This window comes from Squalius cephalus, assembly GCF_949319135.1.
Source record: "Squalius cephalus genome assembly, chromosome: 5".
NCBI lineage: Eukaryota > Metazoa > Chordata > Actinopteri > Cypriniformes > Leuciscidae > Squalius > Squalius cephalus.
Window position 1 is genome coordinate 28,147,422 of NC_137126.1, and position 19,146 is coordinate 28,166,567.

The 19,146-nt window shown below is 36.5% G+C and overlaps 1 protein-coding gene across 7 annotated transcripts in view; it reads left to right on the forward strand.

Moving 5' to 3' along the window:
* Positions 1-19,146, forward strand: part of lrch2 (leucine-rich repeats and calponin homology (CH) domain containing 2) — a 90,555-nt gene that overhangs the window by 16,104 nt on the left and 55,305 nt on the right. For all 7 annotated transcript variants that reach the window (XR_013821373.1, XM_079872769.1, XM_079872770.1 and 4 more), the window contains exons 2-10: positions 1,970-2,114; positions 3,510-3,636; positions 3,717-3,822; positions 4,016-4,152; positions 8,388-8,518; positions 10,059-10,146; positions 14,330-14,426; positions 16,403-16,503; positions 16,656-16,720. Coding sequence is in view for 6 of the 7 variants with exons in the window: in XM_079872769.1 (XP_079728895.1) it covers positions 1,970-2,114; positions 3,510-3,636; positions 3,717-3,822; positions 4,016-4,152; positions 8,388-8,518; positions 10,059-10,146; positions 14,330-14,426; positions 16,403-16,503; positions 16,656-16,720 (997 nt within the window). In the remaining variant the exon portion in view is untranslated. The remainder of the gene's footprint in view (positions 1-1,969; positions 2,115-3,509; positions 3,637-3,716; positions 3,823-4,015; positions 4,153-8,387; positions 8,519-10,058; positions 10,147-14,329; positions 14,427-16,402; positions 16,504-16,655; positions 16,721-19,146) is intronic.

Below are 19,146 nucleotides of genomic sequence, written 5' to 3' on the forward strand. Positions count from 1 at the left end.
TTTCTTCATTTTCTTCGTCGACTCTGCCATGATTCACATCTGAAATGCGTGCTAGTGTCTTCCATAGAGGCTGCTTCATATGTTGTTGATGTATGTGACGTCGTGCTGTAAAGCAAGTTGTGATTCTCAAAATTTGTTGCGAAATTTGGCGGGGCACCACCTCTCAAACTTGCATTGCTGGCTCACCCTACAACAAGTTCGTTTACCATCGAAATGATTTCGAAGCCGTTATATTAAGGTATAAATCTTGCATAGTGTGCCTTTAATCAGCCAAAACATGACTCCTCGGGCCCGACTGGACCAGAAAAAGATTTTTACTTTGTCTAGCACATGATCACCGGCACATCTGAAAATTATACCACACAAATAAACGTATGTATAATACTGATCTTTTTAAACGTTTGAGCTTTTGGAGTGAAATGCTGCGTGGTGTGTAAATGTTGGCAATGTTGAAGCCCGATTGCTAAACTAACGTGAGTCTGCTGTGCTCTCTTATCAGCCAACTGAAGGCTGTTCAAGAGGAATTTCTGAGGTGGAGTCAGCACAGTTTGGGTTGGTAACGGTTGCCAAGCAACACTGCTCCAGTCTGTACGAGTTGCCAGGCAGCACAGTTTCAGGTTGGCAACGACCGCTGCACAATCAAATAGGTTTTTTTTTTTTTTCCTGCTTACATCTCATTGGCTGACAAGTGCCAAACCCATAATATTGAATGAATTCTTCTTTGCTGGCATTTGGCCTCTAAATCCTAAAGGATGTTATCTGTAAAAGGTCCAAAAGAATTCTGAAATTATATCATTCCCATTATGTTTGTATTTCTTCTTTTTCAGTCTGCTTTGATGTAGTTCCAGTCTTTTATATTTCTCTCACATTTCTCTTTTCAAAGGGGATGTGAATTATAGAGGAAGTTGACATGACTTTTCTTCTGCTTGCATGTCTGCTCCCACTCAGTTCTGATTGGTTGAAGTTGTTATAATTCTGGGTGGGTTTTTTTTTTGAGAGAGGGAGAGATTGATGTCTGAGGATGAGGGTTAACATTTTATATCCTTTTTTTTTTTTTACGTGCTTTACCAGTCAAAATGGTCCCAAATGAAGCCAACGCATGATGATCCATTAACTGTCTCAGAGCAACACATTCATCATGATTCAGTGTGTTTGAACAAACCATTTGAGTATGATTCAATAAGACCTCTTAGGCCTATATTGAAAAACAAAAACAATTTGTAGAATTTAATGTTTTACTCTTTACAATGTAAGATCTGTTATACGTTTTCCCCAATATCTGTTTGGCTTATGTTTGATGTTAAATGTCATTGTAAGCTTTTATGAAAGTTGAATAAAAAATATAAAAATAAAAATAAATTATTCAATAAGTCACTTGTCGCCACCTAATGGCATAGTGATGTAACTGGCAAGAAAGTATAACTGACCATCTGCTAACTGTTAACTGACTGGAATTGCATTTAAACACATTTTCAATGTGATCATTTCTTTTGACCGTTTCTTTTAATTAAAAGTGAGTGGGTCACATTCATTTCACTGTTGTGAATCTCAGCCGTTTTATTGTTAGGTGTCACATCAGCAGAGCTTGTGACGGAGCTCTTCACACTGCATCTGAATTAAATTGACTGCCTTGACAAATCAATAATTACCTGTCTTATTCTCTCTCTCTTGCATTCTCTGTGTGTGTGTGTGTGTGTGTGTGTGTGTTACACTGCTGCTTTGTCAATGTCTGATAAGGTGAAACTCCTAGAGATCAGACTAATCAACAAATTAATTATTCAATTATTCAGTCATTCTACCTGTAGACATTTCCTGAGTAACAGGGGCTTCAAACTTCCTGTTTGTTTGGATGTGCAGTTCACTAGCATGCATTATTAATTTGTAAATGTGTGTATCTTTCAGTTGAAAATGTTCACAGTATACTTATTCGCCACGTTAAACTGACTTTAATTTATCTTTTTCTTTACAGACTTGTCGAAAAACCGCTTTTGTGAACTTCCTCCAGAAGTTTGTATGTTTGCGCCGCTGGAGTCTTTAAACCTCTATCACAACTGCATAAAGGTCATTCCAGAGGCCATTATAAACCTACAGATGCTCACCTACCTGAACATCAGGTAACACCCACACTTTGTCTTTGTCTGTTAAAGGGATGGTTCGGAGTAATTTCAACCTAGGGTCCTTTGCACCATGACCTCGAGCCAAACACCCCCGCAGAACCTTTTTTTCCCTTGGTCGAACATTATTAATGTTAGAGATTATTTAGAGATATCAGCTGAATGGCTTAGTGAAAGTGCTAATGGATCCAAGGTTGTATCTTGTAAATTACCCCACTAATAATGCCCAGAATGGTACCAAACTTATACAGTAGTAAAAATTGGTTCTGTACTCATAAAACGAGGCATTGGAAAGTCTGTAAGTACATCAGGAGTTTATTTAAATAACACTTGCCTGACGGCTTATGCTACCGCTAACCCGTTTTCACCCTAGGTTGAAATTACTCCGAACCTCCTCTTTAACATCTCATTTTAATTAATATATTTCTAAGACTATCTTGACATCTGTCTATTGTGCTGTTGTTGATCAAGCTGTTATAAAAATAATGTATTTTGACTGAAACCACTTTTAAATCAAATTCAGACCCAAAGAAATGCATTGGAATCGACTGCAGATGCAATTGTTGTCAAGTAAACTTTGTGCTCACCAAAGCTGTATTTATTTAATAAAAAATACAGTAAAAACTAACATTGTGAAATATTATTACAATTTAAAATAACTAATAATAATCTTTCTATTTTAATATATTTTAAAATTTAATGTAATACATTTTCCGCAGCTTGTTTGGGTCAGTAAGTTGTTTAAAAAAAAAAAAAAAAAAAAAAAAAAAAATTTATTCAGCAAAGATGCATTTATAATGTTGCAAAATAATTTATTCCAAATAAATGCTGTTCTTTCTAACTTTCTATTCAGCGAAAGAATCTTGAAAAAAAAAAAAAAAAAAAGCATTGTGGTATCCAAATCTGCAGAACAATTGTTTTCAACATTGATAATAATAATAAATGTTTCTTGAGCAGCAAATCAGCATATCAGAATGATTTCTGAAGGATCATGTGACACTGAAGACTGGAGTAATGATGCTAAAAATACAGCTTTGGCATCACATGGATAAATTACATTTTAAAATATATTACAATGTAAAACAATTACTTTAAATTTGTAGTAATATTTCACAATATTACTGTTTCTACTGTATTTTTTATCAAATAAATTTTGGTAAATTTCTTTTCATCTAAAGCCTTGGTGAGGCTGCAGAGACTTCTTTCAAACACATAAAAAAAATCTTACCAGCCCCAAACCACTGAACAGTAGTGTATTTATGTCCAGCAACTGTAAGAGCTTTAATTTCTTTCAGCTGTTGTGGGGGTTTCCTCATTAAAGAAAGTGAGAGATGGTATTAAATAGTATTTATTGATAGACTATTAAACCTAATCCTTGTGTTTTGATGTTTTCAGTCGAAATCAGCTGTCCGTTCTCCCCAAGTTTCTCTTCATTCTTCCTCTGAAAGTGCTTGTGGTCAGCAACAATAAACTCCTGTCTATTCCTGAGGAGATCGGAAAGGCCAAAGACCTCATGGAACTGGTCAGTATGTGAAAATACACGTGTAATTATTGTATATGATATGTTCGTATAAACACAGTTCATGTGTTTTCTGTGTTCAGGACATCAGCTGTAATGAGATCCAGGTGCTTCCTGCTCATATGGGGAAACTACTCGCGCTACGAGAGCTCAACATACGAAGAAACTGGCTACAAGTGTTACCAGATGGTACAGACACATACAAAAAGACAGATCCTATATCAACAGAAGCATCAATCAGATAAAACTACAAAAGCTTAGCTGGATATAAATTCACATTCAACACATTTAGTGTTTATGCTACTTACTTTGAGATAGGAAGGAATTTCTCATTATATCTTTAGTTTTTCCCTTTCTTTTTCCTTTACTCTCTTTCTCACAGAATTGTCTCATCTGCCGTTGATCAGGTTGGATTTCTCTTGTAATAAGATCACTGAGATTCCCATATCTTACCGCAAACTTAAGCAGTTACAGCACATCGTTCTTGACAACAACCCCATGCAGTCTCCTCCCGCCCAGGTATTTCAGTACTACTCCTCTGTTACTGTGTATCTCTTCACATGTGTGGCGCTGAAGCTGAAGACTTGCTTGATTGTTGTTCCTGTCTGTTGGTAATTTCTTTTCTGTTGGCGCCATCCAGTGGCTGACATTGCGAAATACATAAAATATCAAGCATATTGATGGAATAATGATGGTATTCATTTTTTTTCTAATCTTACTTAGGATATCACATAGGAATGCCCCCTCAAAAAATAAAATAAAAAGTCCTGAAAAAAAAAACTATTACAGAGTCCACAATTTTCCTAACTATTTTCAACATTGATAATAATAAGAAAAGTTTCTTGAGCAGCAAATCAGCATATTAGAATGATTTCTGAGGGATCATGTGACGACACATTTGTCTTTGTGGAGAAATATAATTAAACTTGGTTTGGTTCCAAAATGTATTGTCTTAGATGTTCAAGGACTTTGTAGCGTTTAAATTTTAGTGAACTTCGAAAGTTTGAATCACATTTCAGGCATAATTTTCAGCATTGTGTATTATTTGAGTAAATAAATGGGCTACTCAACCACTCAACCCCCCTCCCCCCAAAAACACAGTGAACCTGTGCTGTGGTGCTTGGCCTTTTTACCATCGCGGTGGTAACTGCCATCGTCACAGCCCTAACCAAACCACACTTTTCATTTTCCAGTTTGATTACTGCAAGGATCCATGGGACCCATCAGCCGTCACACTGTGCCCTTAAGCAATGCACTTAACCCAAGTTCCAGTGTTGTTCTTGCTTGACACATGGTGCTGTAGCTGTGGTGGGCAGTAAATCAAACGATAAAATTCTTGTTATAAAATGGATAGATCCAGTCCTTGATTCTGATTGGTTGAGCCGCATTCGAAGCCGTTGTAAATTACTCAACAAACATACACCTGTGACCGCATTACATTATTAGTATTACTGCGCAACTGCCGTTTGTGGCTTGCAACTTGAGGCAATTTATGTGCCACGAGAGAAGCTCGCCCATCCAAACACCGCACGCCGGTCTGCCTTCGAAGACCGCACCCCAACCAGTCAAAGAGGCGTCCGTCGTGACAACCTGGCGACGGCAAAGTACACCCATCTTGACCATCTTGCGACACTCTCAGCAGGCGGAAGGCAGACCAAGAATGGCGGATGCCCCTGAGCTTCCACCACAGGAATGGTCTCATATGAAGGAGACCCAAGGGCAGCACAGGAGAGGCCCAGAAGCCTGCGACATATGCCCACCGCTACATGATGGCAGAGCGTGAAACGGACCAAGCACGCACGGAGATTGGAAACTCGAGCAGGGGCCAGATGGGCCTGCATCGAGAGAGAATCGAGTTAGACACCCAGGAAAGTGGTCTGCTGAGAAGGAGTTAAGACACTCTTCTGAGCATTCAACTTGAGCCCAAGAGACCGGATGTGGTGAAGGACGTCCCTGTGACGACACACCAACTCTCTGGAATGAGCCAGAATGAGCCAGTCGTCTAGATAATTTAGCACACGGATGCCCTGGAGCCTCAAGGGGGCCAGAGCTGCATCCATGCACTTGGAGAACGTCCGCGGAACCAGAGGTAGACCAAATGGAAGGACCCGATACTGATACGTCTTTCCCCCAAAGGCAAACCGGAGGAACTCCTGTGCCATGGAATGACCTGGATGTGGTAATAGGCGTCCTTCAGGTCCACGGTGACGAACCAGTCCCCTGTTCGAATCTGCGCCAGGATAGTTTTCAACGTCAGCATCTTGAACTTCCCTTTGTAAAGGGAAAAATTCAGATGACGCATGTCCAAAATGGGGCGCAGACCCCATCCTTCTTTGGGACGAGGAAGTAGTGGCTGAAGAAACCGCGGTTCAAGTCTGAAGGTTTACCTGAATTTTACAAAACCTGAGGTTTAGCATAATGCCACCTTTATACTCAAAAACATCTATAGAGGATGCATTACATATGTATTACCTTATTCAAATTGAAATGAGTGACCATTTTAGAGGGTTCACACACAGGCCTCTGTTCAGGCTAATTCAGAGTTGTTTATGAACAAAGTTATACATCTCCAATTTAAGCTACTTTTGGGTGCAATAACTTTTACATTTAATGTCAAGTCTGTGTCCAAAAACACGTACTGAGTAGGAGTTACATGACAAAGGCTAAATCGTTTACATCTCTGGTTCACCCCAAACAAAGATAAAACTTTACAGTAATCTCACAAAATCATGTATTCCATAAGTATGTAAATCATGTCAGTGCAATTTAGACAAGTCCAATGGATTCATAGACCCAGAAAACATGGAGTTAGGCACCAAGATTACTTGGCTAGGTCAAATAATGAAGGAGTTAGGACATTTTAAGGGCTTCCTGCCCATCTTGGACGCCATCTTGAAAATTACACCTTTCTAGTGGTCAAACTTTGGTAAACTTTTAGTATGTTACTAAGGACATCTAATACTACAAAAAACAGCTGAGAAACCTTTTGTTAGAATTTTTTTAGGGTTAGGTGTTTTTTTTTCATATATGCAGCCGCCTGTGTGGTGCTCTGGCGGGTTACCAAGAGCTTAACGACTTCACGAACCGTAACTACCACAATGTTAACAAAGTAAATAAAGTTAATAAAATGCTGATTTGACATTTACTTGACTGACAGGTCAACTGTTTCAGTGGTTGCCTAGCAACATAAAAAACGCAGCGCACTGCTCGTTCTGTGTGATGGGGCAGTGCTGTGTGCCTCGCGTTTTTTGAACCTGAAAATGCGTTAGGTGTGATCGGGGCCTAGTTTGGTTTTTCCGCTCCTCGTCGTGCCCAACAATGGCCCTTAGCTGTTCTAAATCCACTGTAAAACGGCTTTGCGGGGCTTATTGCTTAATTTCACAGAGGGTGTGGTGTGATGATGTGTAGGATTACGTTGTTCTAGTCACAGCGTTATCAAAGAACTGTGTTCTGAATGCTCAGATTTTATCTCATCAGCATATTGTCCATTAGGAAATGTGAGCTGTTGGTTTGGTCCTTTGTCCTCTTCATCTGTAAAATCTTTTTTTTAAACAATTACCAGAAATGCTTAACTTTTTGTTCTGTCGATAAAAAAATAAAAGATCATGTTTTCCCTGACTATGGCTTGTCTTGCTCAGACACGCAGTTGTGAAGCTCAGCATGTTCTTCCCTTGACTGAAATTAATTTTGGATTTGTTTGGAATGTTCTTTGGTCTGTTTAGTTTTTTTCCTGGGAAATGAGAGAGAGAGAGAGAGAGAGAGAGAGAGAGAGAGAGAGAGAGAGAGAGAGAGTGCTCAGTGCTCAACTCAGTGCCCCATGCGTTTCATGAATATGATAATGGGCTGCATCAGAATATTTTATCCATCATCTTTATATTTGCCCTCTTAAACAGATTCTCAACCCTGTCCACTGTAAAAATTATAATGATAGATTGTATTTGATTGCTGCTGCTACCAATGCATTTCCTTTGTGAGAAATGAACAAATTCTCATGGACAAAACACAGAAATATGACATTTCATAGAGAATTCATAGAGATCTGTAGAAAACAGACTTCAGTCAAAAACACTGCAGTGTAAAAAAAAAAAAAAAAAAAAGGTTATTTATCTTATTATGTTTTTATGAAACACAAGCTGAAATAATTTTCGTGTGAAATGCCCATAAATCCAATCTTACATAAATTGTTGCATTAGATTTAATGTGAATATTTACATGAGAATGAATATTGACTAAATATAATGTATGTCTGTTATGTATGCGGTACGATTGAAAAAAAAAAGTTTTTGAAAGAAGTCTCTTATGCTCACCAAGGCTGCATTTATTTGATAGAAAAAAATACAATAAAACAGTAACGTTAAATGTTGTTATAATTTAAAATAACTTCCATTTGAATATATTTTAAAATGTAATTTATTCCTTTAATGTCAAAGCTGAATTTTCAGCATCATTACTCCAGTCCTCAGTGTCACATGATCCTTCAGAAATCATTCTAATTATGCTGATTTGCTGCTCAAGAAACATTTATTATTATCAGTGTTGAAAACAGTTGTTCTGCAGATTTTTTTTATATTTTTTTGTGGACACTATGAACGTTTTTTTCCCCCAGGATTCTTTAAATAGAAATTTCAAAAAGAGCATTTATTTATTTTAATTAACTAATATTAATTTCATTGATCCAACTGATCCACTTTTACAGAGGCTGTAATTTCTGTGATGTTTCGTAATGTTAGATTAATTTTCTTATTTGCTTTCAGATCTGTCTGAAGGGAAAGATCCACATCTTTAAGTATTTAAACCTGCAGGCATGTCGCCTGGATAAAAAACCAGACACACTTGACCTGCCTTCTTTGGGAAAGCGCTGCTTACCTCAGCAGCTAACAGACAGGTAACTACAGCAGGGCTTAAAAAAATCAATTGGTTCACTCCGAGCAGAATCAGTATTTTAACATTTCTGTTTTGCGTTCCTTCTGTAACATTACAGTTCAGAAAACAGTTGTATTAGAAAAAATACTGGTTAATAACGTAATTTTTTTAAACAATTTTTCCCCCTATGCTTTATACCAGACCTTGAATAGAACTTTATACTAAAAAGCTTTATACTAAAGCTTGTGACTAAACCTCGTAACCCTAGTGGATCCTCAAACTGTCGGTAAAACCTCATACAGTAGCACCACCCGCCTTAATCATAAGTGCTGCACAGATTTTGGAGACAAGATTAAATCAAGAACTGGTTCTTTGAACAAGCCATGCATTTAAGCTGTTTTATTTGAATTTATGATTGTTTGACTGCTAAATTCAAATATTAAACAGAACGATAAAATAGCGCTATTAACTGGTTAATGTTAATTTAAAATAAGCGTTTTTGTTCAGAATGGTTAAACTTGATTTAGTTTTTTTTTATGTTCCTGTTAAATTTTAGTTTTCATTCCTTGAAATGGTTCGGAGCCCTGAACTACAGCTTTGTCCTCTGTTAATGGCACTTTGTTCTATGAATAACAGCCCTTTCAGAGCCCCATGAATCATGAAATATTTGTAACTAATGAGGTATTTCCTGCTGCCCTGAGGATTTACATAAAGCATTTTACAGTGACTTTTCTGGGGGTTACATGCCAGTACATAGCGACAGGTGTCCGTCTTTGTGTTCACTCAACAGAATTGTTAAAAACTGATTCATTAAGGAAAGAAACATTAGAGTGAGTCATTGAGTTTAAATTCAAACCATTCGTTCAAAAGCACTGATTCATTTAAGAAACAAGTGACTTTTTTTGTGAGTGAGTCATTTTATTATTCATTCAAAGGATTTGTTCAGAAATGCTGATTCATTCAGGAATGAAACCCCTCTGTGTTTCTCGGAGATGTGCAATGGTTCTGCTTTGAATTAGTTTGAGACTATTTTGTTGGTGGAGCAATTGCAAAGTAACTGGCAAATTGTGTTTAAAATGTTACTCAAATTAATATATTAATTTGAAATTCAATATCTATTCAACAATATTACTTTTTATTTTTAATTTGCTTTTCAGTAGATTAAAAAGAGATTTTTTTTATCTGTCTGTACAAAGCTTAAGTATTCCTTCTTTCTCCAATAATTTCTTTATAATGATTAGCTGCTAGCCATCATTGCTGCAGTAGTTCTAACGTGATGACTTTTAAGTAGTAATGAAGGCCTGTACATATCTTTTAAACCTATCAGTGGTAGCTCAAAAATCCGTGCTGTAAGTAGTTTGCACAGAAGAGGATCTTCGGGACATAAAATTTACGCAATTGGCTATTGATTATTGTATAAAAGTGTTGTATCTTTCAAGTGTGATATTGCTTCATTATTATTTCATTGAATTTATCCTCATCCAACTCTGTGTAGTGAAAGGAAATGATGTTGTGTGTCTATTTGTCTCTTGTTTTACACAAATATGTGTTTGTTTGTGTAGTATGGAAGATTTTTATCCCAGTAAAAACCATGGCCCTGACTCCGGTATTGGCAGTGACAACGGTGACAAAAGACTGTCGACTACAGAGGTAAACACACACAAACATTAGTTGTACACATATATAGTTAGTGCTGCAAACGGCTCAAATATTGAGTTTTTTCACTTGATATAATAGAAAAAAGTTTTCAATTAACTCTGCCTGACAATCCAAACAGTAGACACTGAGGCCCTGTTTACACCTGGTATAAGTTTTGGTCGATCGGATCACAAGTGTTCAACTCTAAATACAGGTGTAAAGGGGGGTCTAAAACGTTTTGAGCTTGTCCATTTCTGATCACTTCCAGAGGTAGTCGAAAATGCATTAGACCGGATTGATTTCTTAGTGTATTCATTACTTCAATGAGCTCATTGTTTCTGCCTTAAATTATTACGTTGTTTAAATTAATACATTTTTAGCTAACTGTGATTTTGTATATGTACATTTCTGAAATACATAACTTAGACAATTACCTCTGATAACAGATCACTCTAAATTGTAATGTGGACTCATGCATTTTTTGAAAAGCTGCTTTGAAACGATGTGTATTGTGAAAAGTGCTATACAAATAAATTTGAATTGAATTGAATTGAATTAGTGTAAACGCTCATGTGGTCGAATGTGTTCGAACAGCAACCAAAGGCCGCCTGTTCTCCGCCTACTTACCTAATGCGTAAACATTAATGGAAGTGTGCTAGCCAGACGGGATTTAAATTTGTTGGCTGAAGACACAAGTTTGGTTTAAAGACGCAATAACGTACTAGCACAATGTTCTCTCACCATTCCTGGCGTCTCCAGGCACGTTCATATGTAAATTGTGCAAGCTTATTTTGTCCATTAGATCAAAAGATCTGAAAAACCCAAACATATACCCACCCATAGACCCCTCCCACTCAAAAAAAATAAGCTGTTGAACGAACTTGATTAAATTAAGGAAAACTTTTCCACGAAAATGAATTACATTTTTCCAACGAAATCTAATTTGTTTGAAATGATCTTGTTGTATGAACTTAAATTCATTTAGTCATTCCTGCTAGATAAAGTTTTGTCAGGTTGACTTCATTTAATTTTTGCCCTGCCTAAAATCGCTAACATTGTTCAATTTAAGTAAAACCACCTTTCACAGAGTAATATTGAATATTATTTATGCAGGTCTGCGAAAGAGGTTTAATGCATGTATAGTGTATACTGAGTGGCCACAGCCCTAAATTGTTGTGGTACAACAATACTACGCATGTTCTAAAGAGAGAAACCCGTAATTTAGAGCGTAAATGGAAAAAAACTAACTTAGAGGTCTTTAGAATCGCGTGGAAAGACAGTATGTCACGTTATAAAAAGGCCCTAAAAGCGGCCAGGGCTGAGCACCTCCGCAAACTAATAGAAAATAACCAAAACAATCCAAGGTTTTTATTTAACACCGTGGCTAGACTAACAAATAAACAAGCGTCACCTGAACAAAATATCCCGTTACAGTTTAGTAGTAATGATTTCATGAACTTCTTCACTGAGAAAATAGAAAGCATCAGAACCACAATTGTAAATGTTCAATCTTCAATCGCGCCTTATAATTCAGCCTCAATTATCACCCCGCAAGAACAATTACAGTGCTTTACAACTATAGAACAAAAAGAGTTAAATAAACTTATCACTTCATCTACAACATGTTTATTAGATCCTATACCAACTAAACTACTGAAAGAAGTGTTACCTGTAGTGGAAGAGCCTCTCCTCAATATTATTAACTCATCTTTATCTTTAGGTCATGTTCCAAGAACATTTAAATTGGCAGTTATAAAACCACTCATTAAGAAACCACAATTAGATCATAATAACCTAGCAAATTATAGACCCATTTCAAATCTTCCATTTATGTCTAAAATATTAGAAAAAGTGGTGTCCGCTCAATTGTGCTCTTTCTTGCAAGAAAATGACATCTATGAAAAGTTTCAGTCTGGTTTTAGGCCGCACCATAGCACTGAAACTGCGCTCGTTAAAATCACAAATGATTTACTTTTAGCTTCTGACCAAGGCTGTATCTCAATATTAGTTTTACTTGATCTTAGTGCTGCGTTCGATACTATAGATCACACAATACTCTTAGATCGACTACAAAATTATACTGGTGTTCAAGGACAAGCATTAAGCTGGTTCAGATCATACTTATCTGACCGCTATCATTTTGTCTATTTAAATGGAGAAAAATCTATCATAACTCCAGTAAACTATGGAGTGCCGCAAGGATCTGTGTTAGGCCCTCTATTATTCTCAATATATATATTGCCACTTGGAAATATTATAAGGAAACATGGAATTAGTTTCCATTGTTATGCTGATGACACTCAAATATATATTTCATCACGGCCAGATGAAAACGCTAAATTATCCAAACTGACAGAGTGTGTTAAAGATATAAAAGATTGGATGACGCGTAAAACCCCCACAAAACCTCTCACAATACAATTTTAACAGGATGCCCTGTTACTTTATCCTCTACAGTAAAAGACCTGGGTGTTATATTAGATTGCAACCTGTCTTTTGAAAATCATATTTCATATGTTACAAAAACAGCCTTTTTCCACCTTAGAAACATTGCTAAGCTACGTAATATGCTATCAGTTTCTGATGCAGAAAAGTTAGTTCATGCATTCATGACCTAGAGACTAGATTACTGTAATGCTTTATTAGCTGGTTGTCCTGCATCCTCAATAAACAAGCTACAGTTAGTCCAAAATGCAGCCGCTAGAGTTCTTACTAGATCAAGAAAATATGATCATATAACACAGATTTTAACATCACTACATTGGTTACCTATAAAGTCCCGTATTAACTACAAGGTATTAAACGGCTAAACGGCTTAGCTCCAGTCTATTTAACGGATCTTCTATCGCCCTATAATCCATCGCGCTCTTTAAGATCACTAAATTCGAGGCTTTTGGTCATACCTAAGATATCCAGATCCACCAAAGGAGGGAGAGCATTTTCACATTTAGCTCCAAAACTCTGGAATAGCCTTCCTGGTACTGTTCGTTGCTCAGACTCGCTCTCCCAGTTTAAAACTAGATTAAAGACGCATCTCTTCAGCCAGGCATTCATATAATATTTTTAATCTTACAGTTAAATCCGGTCTCTAGTTCAAAACGCCAGAGGAGAACTGGCCCCCGACTGAGCCTGGGTTCTCCCAAGGTTTTTTTTTCTCCATTAGGTCACCTGATGGAGTTTCAGGTCACCATTAGGTCACTTGATTGAGTTTTTCGGTTCCTTGCCACTGTTGCCTTTGGCTTGCTCAGTTGGGGATATTTTGGGGATATTTAATTTTAATTTTATCAATCAATAAATTCCACTAGAAACAAACCTTGTTGTATTATTTTAATTTAATACTGTGAAGCTGCTTTGATACAATCTGTATTGTGAAAAGCGCTATAAATATATTTGACTTGACTTGACTAAACTAAACACAGTCACCACTCTTCTGCATAATGGTAACCACAAAATTCAAAAACATTACAGAAAGTCCTCTAAGTTTCTAACATAACTGAATATTAAACACTAACATTAACTAACAACATCTTTCCATTTACAGAAAAACACATAAAATAACACTTTAATCCCTAAATTTACCCTCCTAATGCAGTCCCTTGCAAAGCATGCTGGGAACTACAGATCCACTGCTCAGTTAGTTGTCAACAAAAATGATTCATGTTTTCACACAAATTAAATAAGTAAACTTCAGTTTTAAATATATTAGGTTGATTGAACACAATTAAATTAAGTTGTGATAAAATATTAAACAATTGTGTTACTTTTGCTTATTTTAATTATTTAAATTTAACAAGAGCCAAAAATTGTGGTTGATGGTAGACAAAAGAGACAGATTTAAATACCAAGTGCAAACGGGAATGTGTCTCACTCGTCTACTTGTAATCTGATCGTCCAAAACACATCTTAATACCAGGGACAGACAGGGCCTGAGGTGGGGTGAATTAAGCTCATAATTAGGGGGGCTGTGCACACTTGTGGAACTTGTTCAAGAAAGGATGTTCAAGAAAGACAATCTAAAACAAGTAGCAATTACTGAGTAAATACAAAGACTATAGAATACACAAAACACGTCACTCGTATAAAGGGACTTTGGTAAATCTCTTGTACAGTTTGCCAGAGGCAAAAAAAAAGAAAAAGATTTTATTTCCCTTCTATTGTCTTTTCTCTCACTCCTGTTCTGTCTCTCATTCCCCAGCCATCTGATGATGATACAATGAGTCTCCACTCTCAAGTGTCTGAGACCGCGCGGACTGACCCACACATACTTCTCACAAAGCTGGACTCAAACAAAGGTGTGCTTTCAGCATTAGTAATATTGGCCATAGGTTTTTATTCACATTGTGTATTTGTTTATTTCTTTGATAGTTATCAATCCAGCATTATGTGTATTGTGTCATGACATTAGATACTCAGGTCCGCTGTCTGCTTTGTCACTTTGAAATAAACTTGGATTTGTTTGTACCATCAGATACCATAGTAATGATGCCAAGATAAGAGACAGTATTCTACCTCTGCTTATCGTCGCTAAGACCAAATACATTAACGTTGTTATATCCATTACCGTGCTAAACTATTCCAAGAGTTGTCATAATTTAATGCTTACTTAAAGTTAAGCTTTTAGAAATATATTAAATGGTTAATAACACTGTTCGTTTAAATTTCATTCAGCATTAAAATTTATCAGTAATAAGAAACGTTTCTTGAGCAGCAAATCGACATATCTTATTTCTGAAGGATCATGTGACACTGAAGACTGAAGTAATGATGCTGGAAATCCAGCTTTGCCAGCACAGGAATAAATTATTTTTAAAAATATATTCAAACAGTTACTTTAGTTACTTTAAATTGCAGTATTATTTCAGTTTGATCAAATGAAAGGAACATTGGTGAGCATAAGAGACTTCTTTAAAAAACAATAGAAAATCTTACTGACCACAAATGTTTGAACAGTAGTGTACATGTCAGACACAATTTCAAAATCAGTGTATCCCTAAAAGACTCCGGTGTAGATACTACAGCACTTTGTGTTTGATGTAACCTACAGACCAAATCACACACCAGAAGGGATTTTCAAAAATCTAATTTTAATTGCATATTTCAAAATGCATATTTATAAGGTAAGGTTTTTGTGTTTTTAAAAAAAAAATATGTTGTTGTTGTTTTGCTGATAAACCAACTGAATTAGAAACTAGAACCTATAGCCGCAAATTCACTTCTTTATTCAGAAAGGCTTGACATATCATGTATTTCTGTAATAATGTTGTTTGTTCATTTATGATTGTCACCACTACTTAGGCCGGCGACACACTGGCTGCGTGGCGTGAGGTTGGCGTTTCTGTTGCATGTCAGCTGCGTGGCGTTTTCTATGTCTTTGTACACCAGAAACGTGTCTGACGCGGCGCTGCTGTTGCTAGGTGACATATGATAAGCCTCATTGGTGATATATTCGACATATGGGGAGAGAGTTGTGGAAAGCCTATACTTCATGTTAAACATAAATATATAGCAGCAAAGACAACGTCGGCAGTGTTGACAGCAAAATAGGCTACAGAATATTTCGTTCTGTATTGACAGGTGCAGTATTTGAAAATCGATAATATTTTTTAAATTACATTTATATCTGCATTTATGTCAAAACCTAGAGACTTTCAAACATCAAAATGTCATTTATTAATATGTATTCGTGTCAAAATGACATATAAACATCTTTTCCTATTCTATTTTGCCTGGAAACGCTTCCAACACGCTTGCGTGTCGCGTGAAAAATAGGCGCCGGGACTCAGTTCTATTTCTAGCATGCACGCGTTTTCCTGAGATGCACGTCTCACACAGGCAGTGTGCAAGCTCTAACATGTTAACATGGGAGCCAAATTAAAAACAGACACGCCATGCAGCTGAGACGCTCACGCCACAGAGCCAGTGTGTCGCCAATTACAGTCATGACATACTAATATGCAAATCCTATTCCCTAGAATACATAACATAATGAACTAGCTGTTGCATTGCATACCAGAACTAACTTATTCTATTGTGCATTGAAGAGATAAAACATATTTTCTGTGTGTTGACTTTTGATTGACACCACTTCGTATTTTTACAGTCATGATATACTGATCCCTAGAAACCTCATAAAAAAATAACAAATAAAGCCTCTTGGTGTTTGTGAGAAGTAGCATATCATATTGCTGGTATGTAGTTGGCAATTACAGTATAATTTTACAGGAATGAAAGTGTCTCACCTTAGTGTTCTCATGTCAATTATTTGCAGATCAGGACCCATATGACTTTATTGACCCAAATCCAGATGAAGAGGCCACTCTGTCTGAGGGAGATCTACAGCACAATGCACCCTATGTGTCGTGTATAAAGGTATGCATAAACATTCACACAGATCCATACTCTGTACTTGTTTTTTTAAATCCTAATCCGTCAGGCAAAGACACCACAAGCATGCACATGTGTACATAAACACACTTAGTGCACCAGACAATGTAAAAGAGCTTCCCCTCTCTCATCCTCAGGAGTTGGAGCGGGTTCTGAAAACACACCAAAGCAAAGACAAAGAGAACTGGAAAGAAGAGTCTGGGTAAGTCTGACTGTTTTTATGGGAGATATTATATAGGGAACATTCCTATACGCAAAATCCGTGCTACTGAGGTTTGTAGTTTTGAGTCCGTTTCAGATTGCATCCATTATCATAAATGTTGCCTTTGCTACACTTCCTGACTATAAAACGTCTCACTCATAAATATCTCTTACTTCAAGTGTGTGTATTCAAGGTCATTTACCCAGTTATGAAATCTAGCTACTGTCAAAAAGGTTTTAATTTACTAGCTACGGTCAACAAATGTTTCAACTTGTCATTTCATTAATTAATCTCTGTATCATGCAGTTAATGCAATTCATTCATATTTAACAGCCCTACTAGAGACATGAAAAGATTTACATTTAAAAAAAAAAAAATCTTTCCACATTTTGGGGTTGGTAAGATTCGTTTAATGGTTTTGAAAGAAGAAACAATAGTGTTTTGAAATATTACTACAATTTAAAATAACGGTTTTCTATTTTAATATATTTTTAAAAAGTAATTTATTCCTGTGATGGAAAAGCTGAGTTTTCAGCATCATTGTGACCGGACAAATGAACTCTGAAAAGGCTGTAACTTAAATACAAAGCAAATGAGGGAAATAATGACAAACACTTATAATAAATGAATCTCTATGACAACTAAAGAGTGGCGGGAAACTGAACTAAGGAACACATTTGACTGAAAAGTCCATGAAAATGAAACAAACTAAACAGAACCGTGACATTAGTAAGAAGTGATGACTGACAGGATGATGTCTCAACAGACCTTGAGCAGCGTTATTGACAAATATCTTCTCTTGTAAAATGTGTGGTCAGTACCACTGCTTCCTATAGCCTACACAGAGTAAAATGGAAAATGAAAATAAAAAACTAGCATGCATTCAACAGCGATTTCAATTCCTGCATATTGATAGCGTCTCCCTAATGCCTGCAAACGCAAAAATCCATCTCATATTTTTTTCCATTACCATGTCCCTTTAGGGGCTCTGTAGAATGTGTAATTTCCTTTCTAAACTAATATTCAGCTTCAGGCACATCCCTAATCATTGCTGAATAAAAGTATTAATTTCTTTTAAAAACATGCTAACATGTTATAGTTCGACGTTTCATACATACTATGGCTGTACGCTAATGGTCAAAGATCCAAGCTGCTGACACAAAGGACAATAGTTTGGGGTGACACACGAACAGAGCTTCAAGAAGACTTCCTGTGTGAATGTGAGCTGATGTGCTGTACAGTATGTCACACCGGATAAAGCCTCTTTAGCAGCAAAAAGTTTAACCACATTGAAATGATTAACAAGACATGAAAACTCTTGAAACTGCTCAACGATGGATTTTTTTTTTTTCTTTTTGGGACTGTCCAAACAAAGTGTGTAACAAGTACCAACTGTAGTGTTGTGTTTTAAGTTAAGGGGCCTTTCACACAGAGTGCATTTTTGTTTAAACAGGGCAGTGGAATGAACAAAAAAACGCAAGGTCTAGAGACACGTTTGGACTGTGTTTTTAGAAAGGCTTGACAAAAGATGGTCGGTTAGTCAAACATATCTGTCTAGCACACGTGTTTACAAAGAAAACAAAAGCAGCGCAGTGGAATGCAAAAATGTGTTCTGTGTGAACATAAGCTTAATCAAACAAAAGCTTAAATGCCATCCAGGTTTTGCATTGTGGCTTTAGTATTTTACATGAATTTTTGTTCCATAAAACATGCAGCTGTGCGGCTTGTCACTGGAGCAGGTTTTGATGTGGTATCTAGAGGTGATTATTTCTATAAATACATCTGGTAGACTGTATTTGTGTGTGTGTGTGTGTCAGAAAAGGAAGGACAGGAAAAGTGACAAGCATGCATGTTTTGTACAAGCAAGTTACTCTGTTGTTTTTTTTTGTTTTTTCATTTTTTCACTAGATTACTTAGAACAGGTGTGGTACATTTTCCCTGACTTGCATCACCATGTCTTTCATAGTCAACAAACCACGATTGTTTCGCAATGCACTGCACTCTGACATGACCTGATGACATTATATCTTAATTAGTTTTTTTTTGTGTTGTCAAAAATGTCAGTAGTCAGTGCCAAGATAAGGTACATTTCTTTTCTTCAGTACAATAACAGGTTTGATTCTTTGTCTGAAACTTGACGATCAAATAGGGTTGAAGGGTAAGAGAGTCTTCAGGGCGGCTTGTGTAATGACTGTTTTTACACTTGGGATTCTTAAAAGTCACTACTCAATTAGCAGTTTTCCCCATGTAATTGGCACTAATGTATGTGCTTTACATCGACATTACACAACTAGTTTGTAAAAGTTTACCTGTAAAAGTATTAGTCAAAATCTGGGGTATTTTTACAATAAGGTTTCATTAGTTAGCATTAGTTAACTACTTTAGTTAACATTAACTAAAAATGAACAATACTTCTACAGCATTTA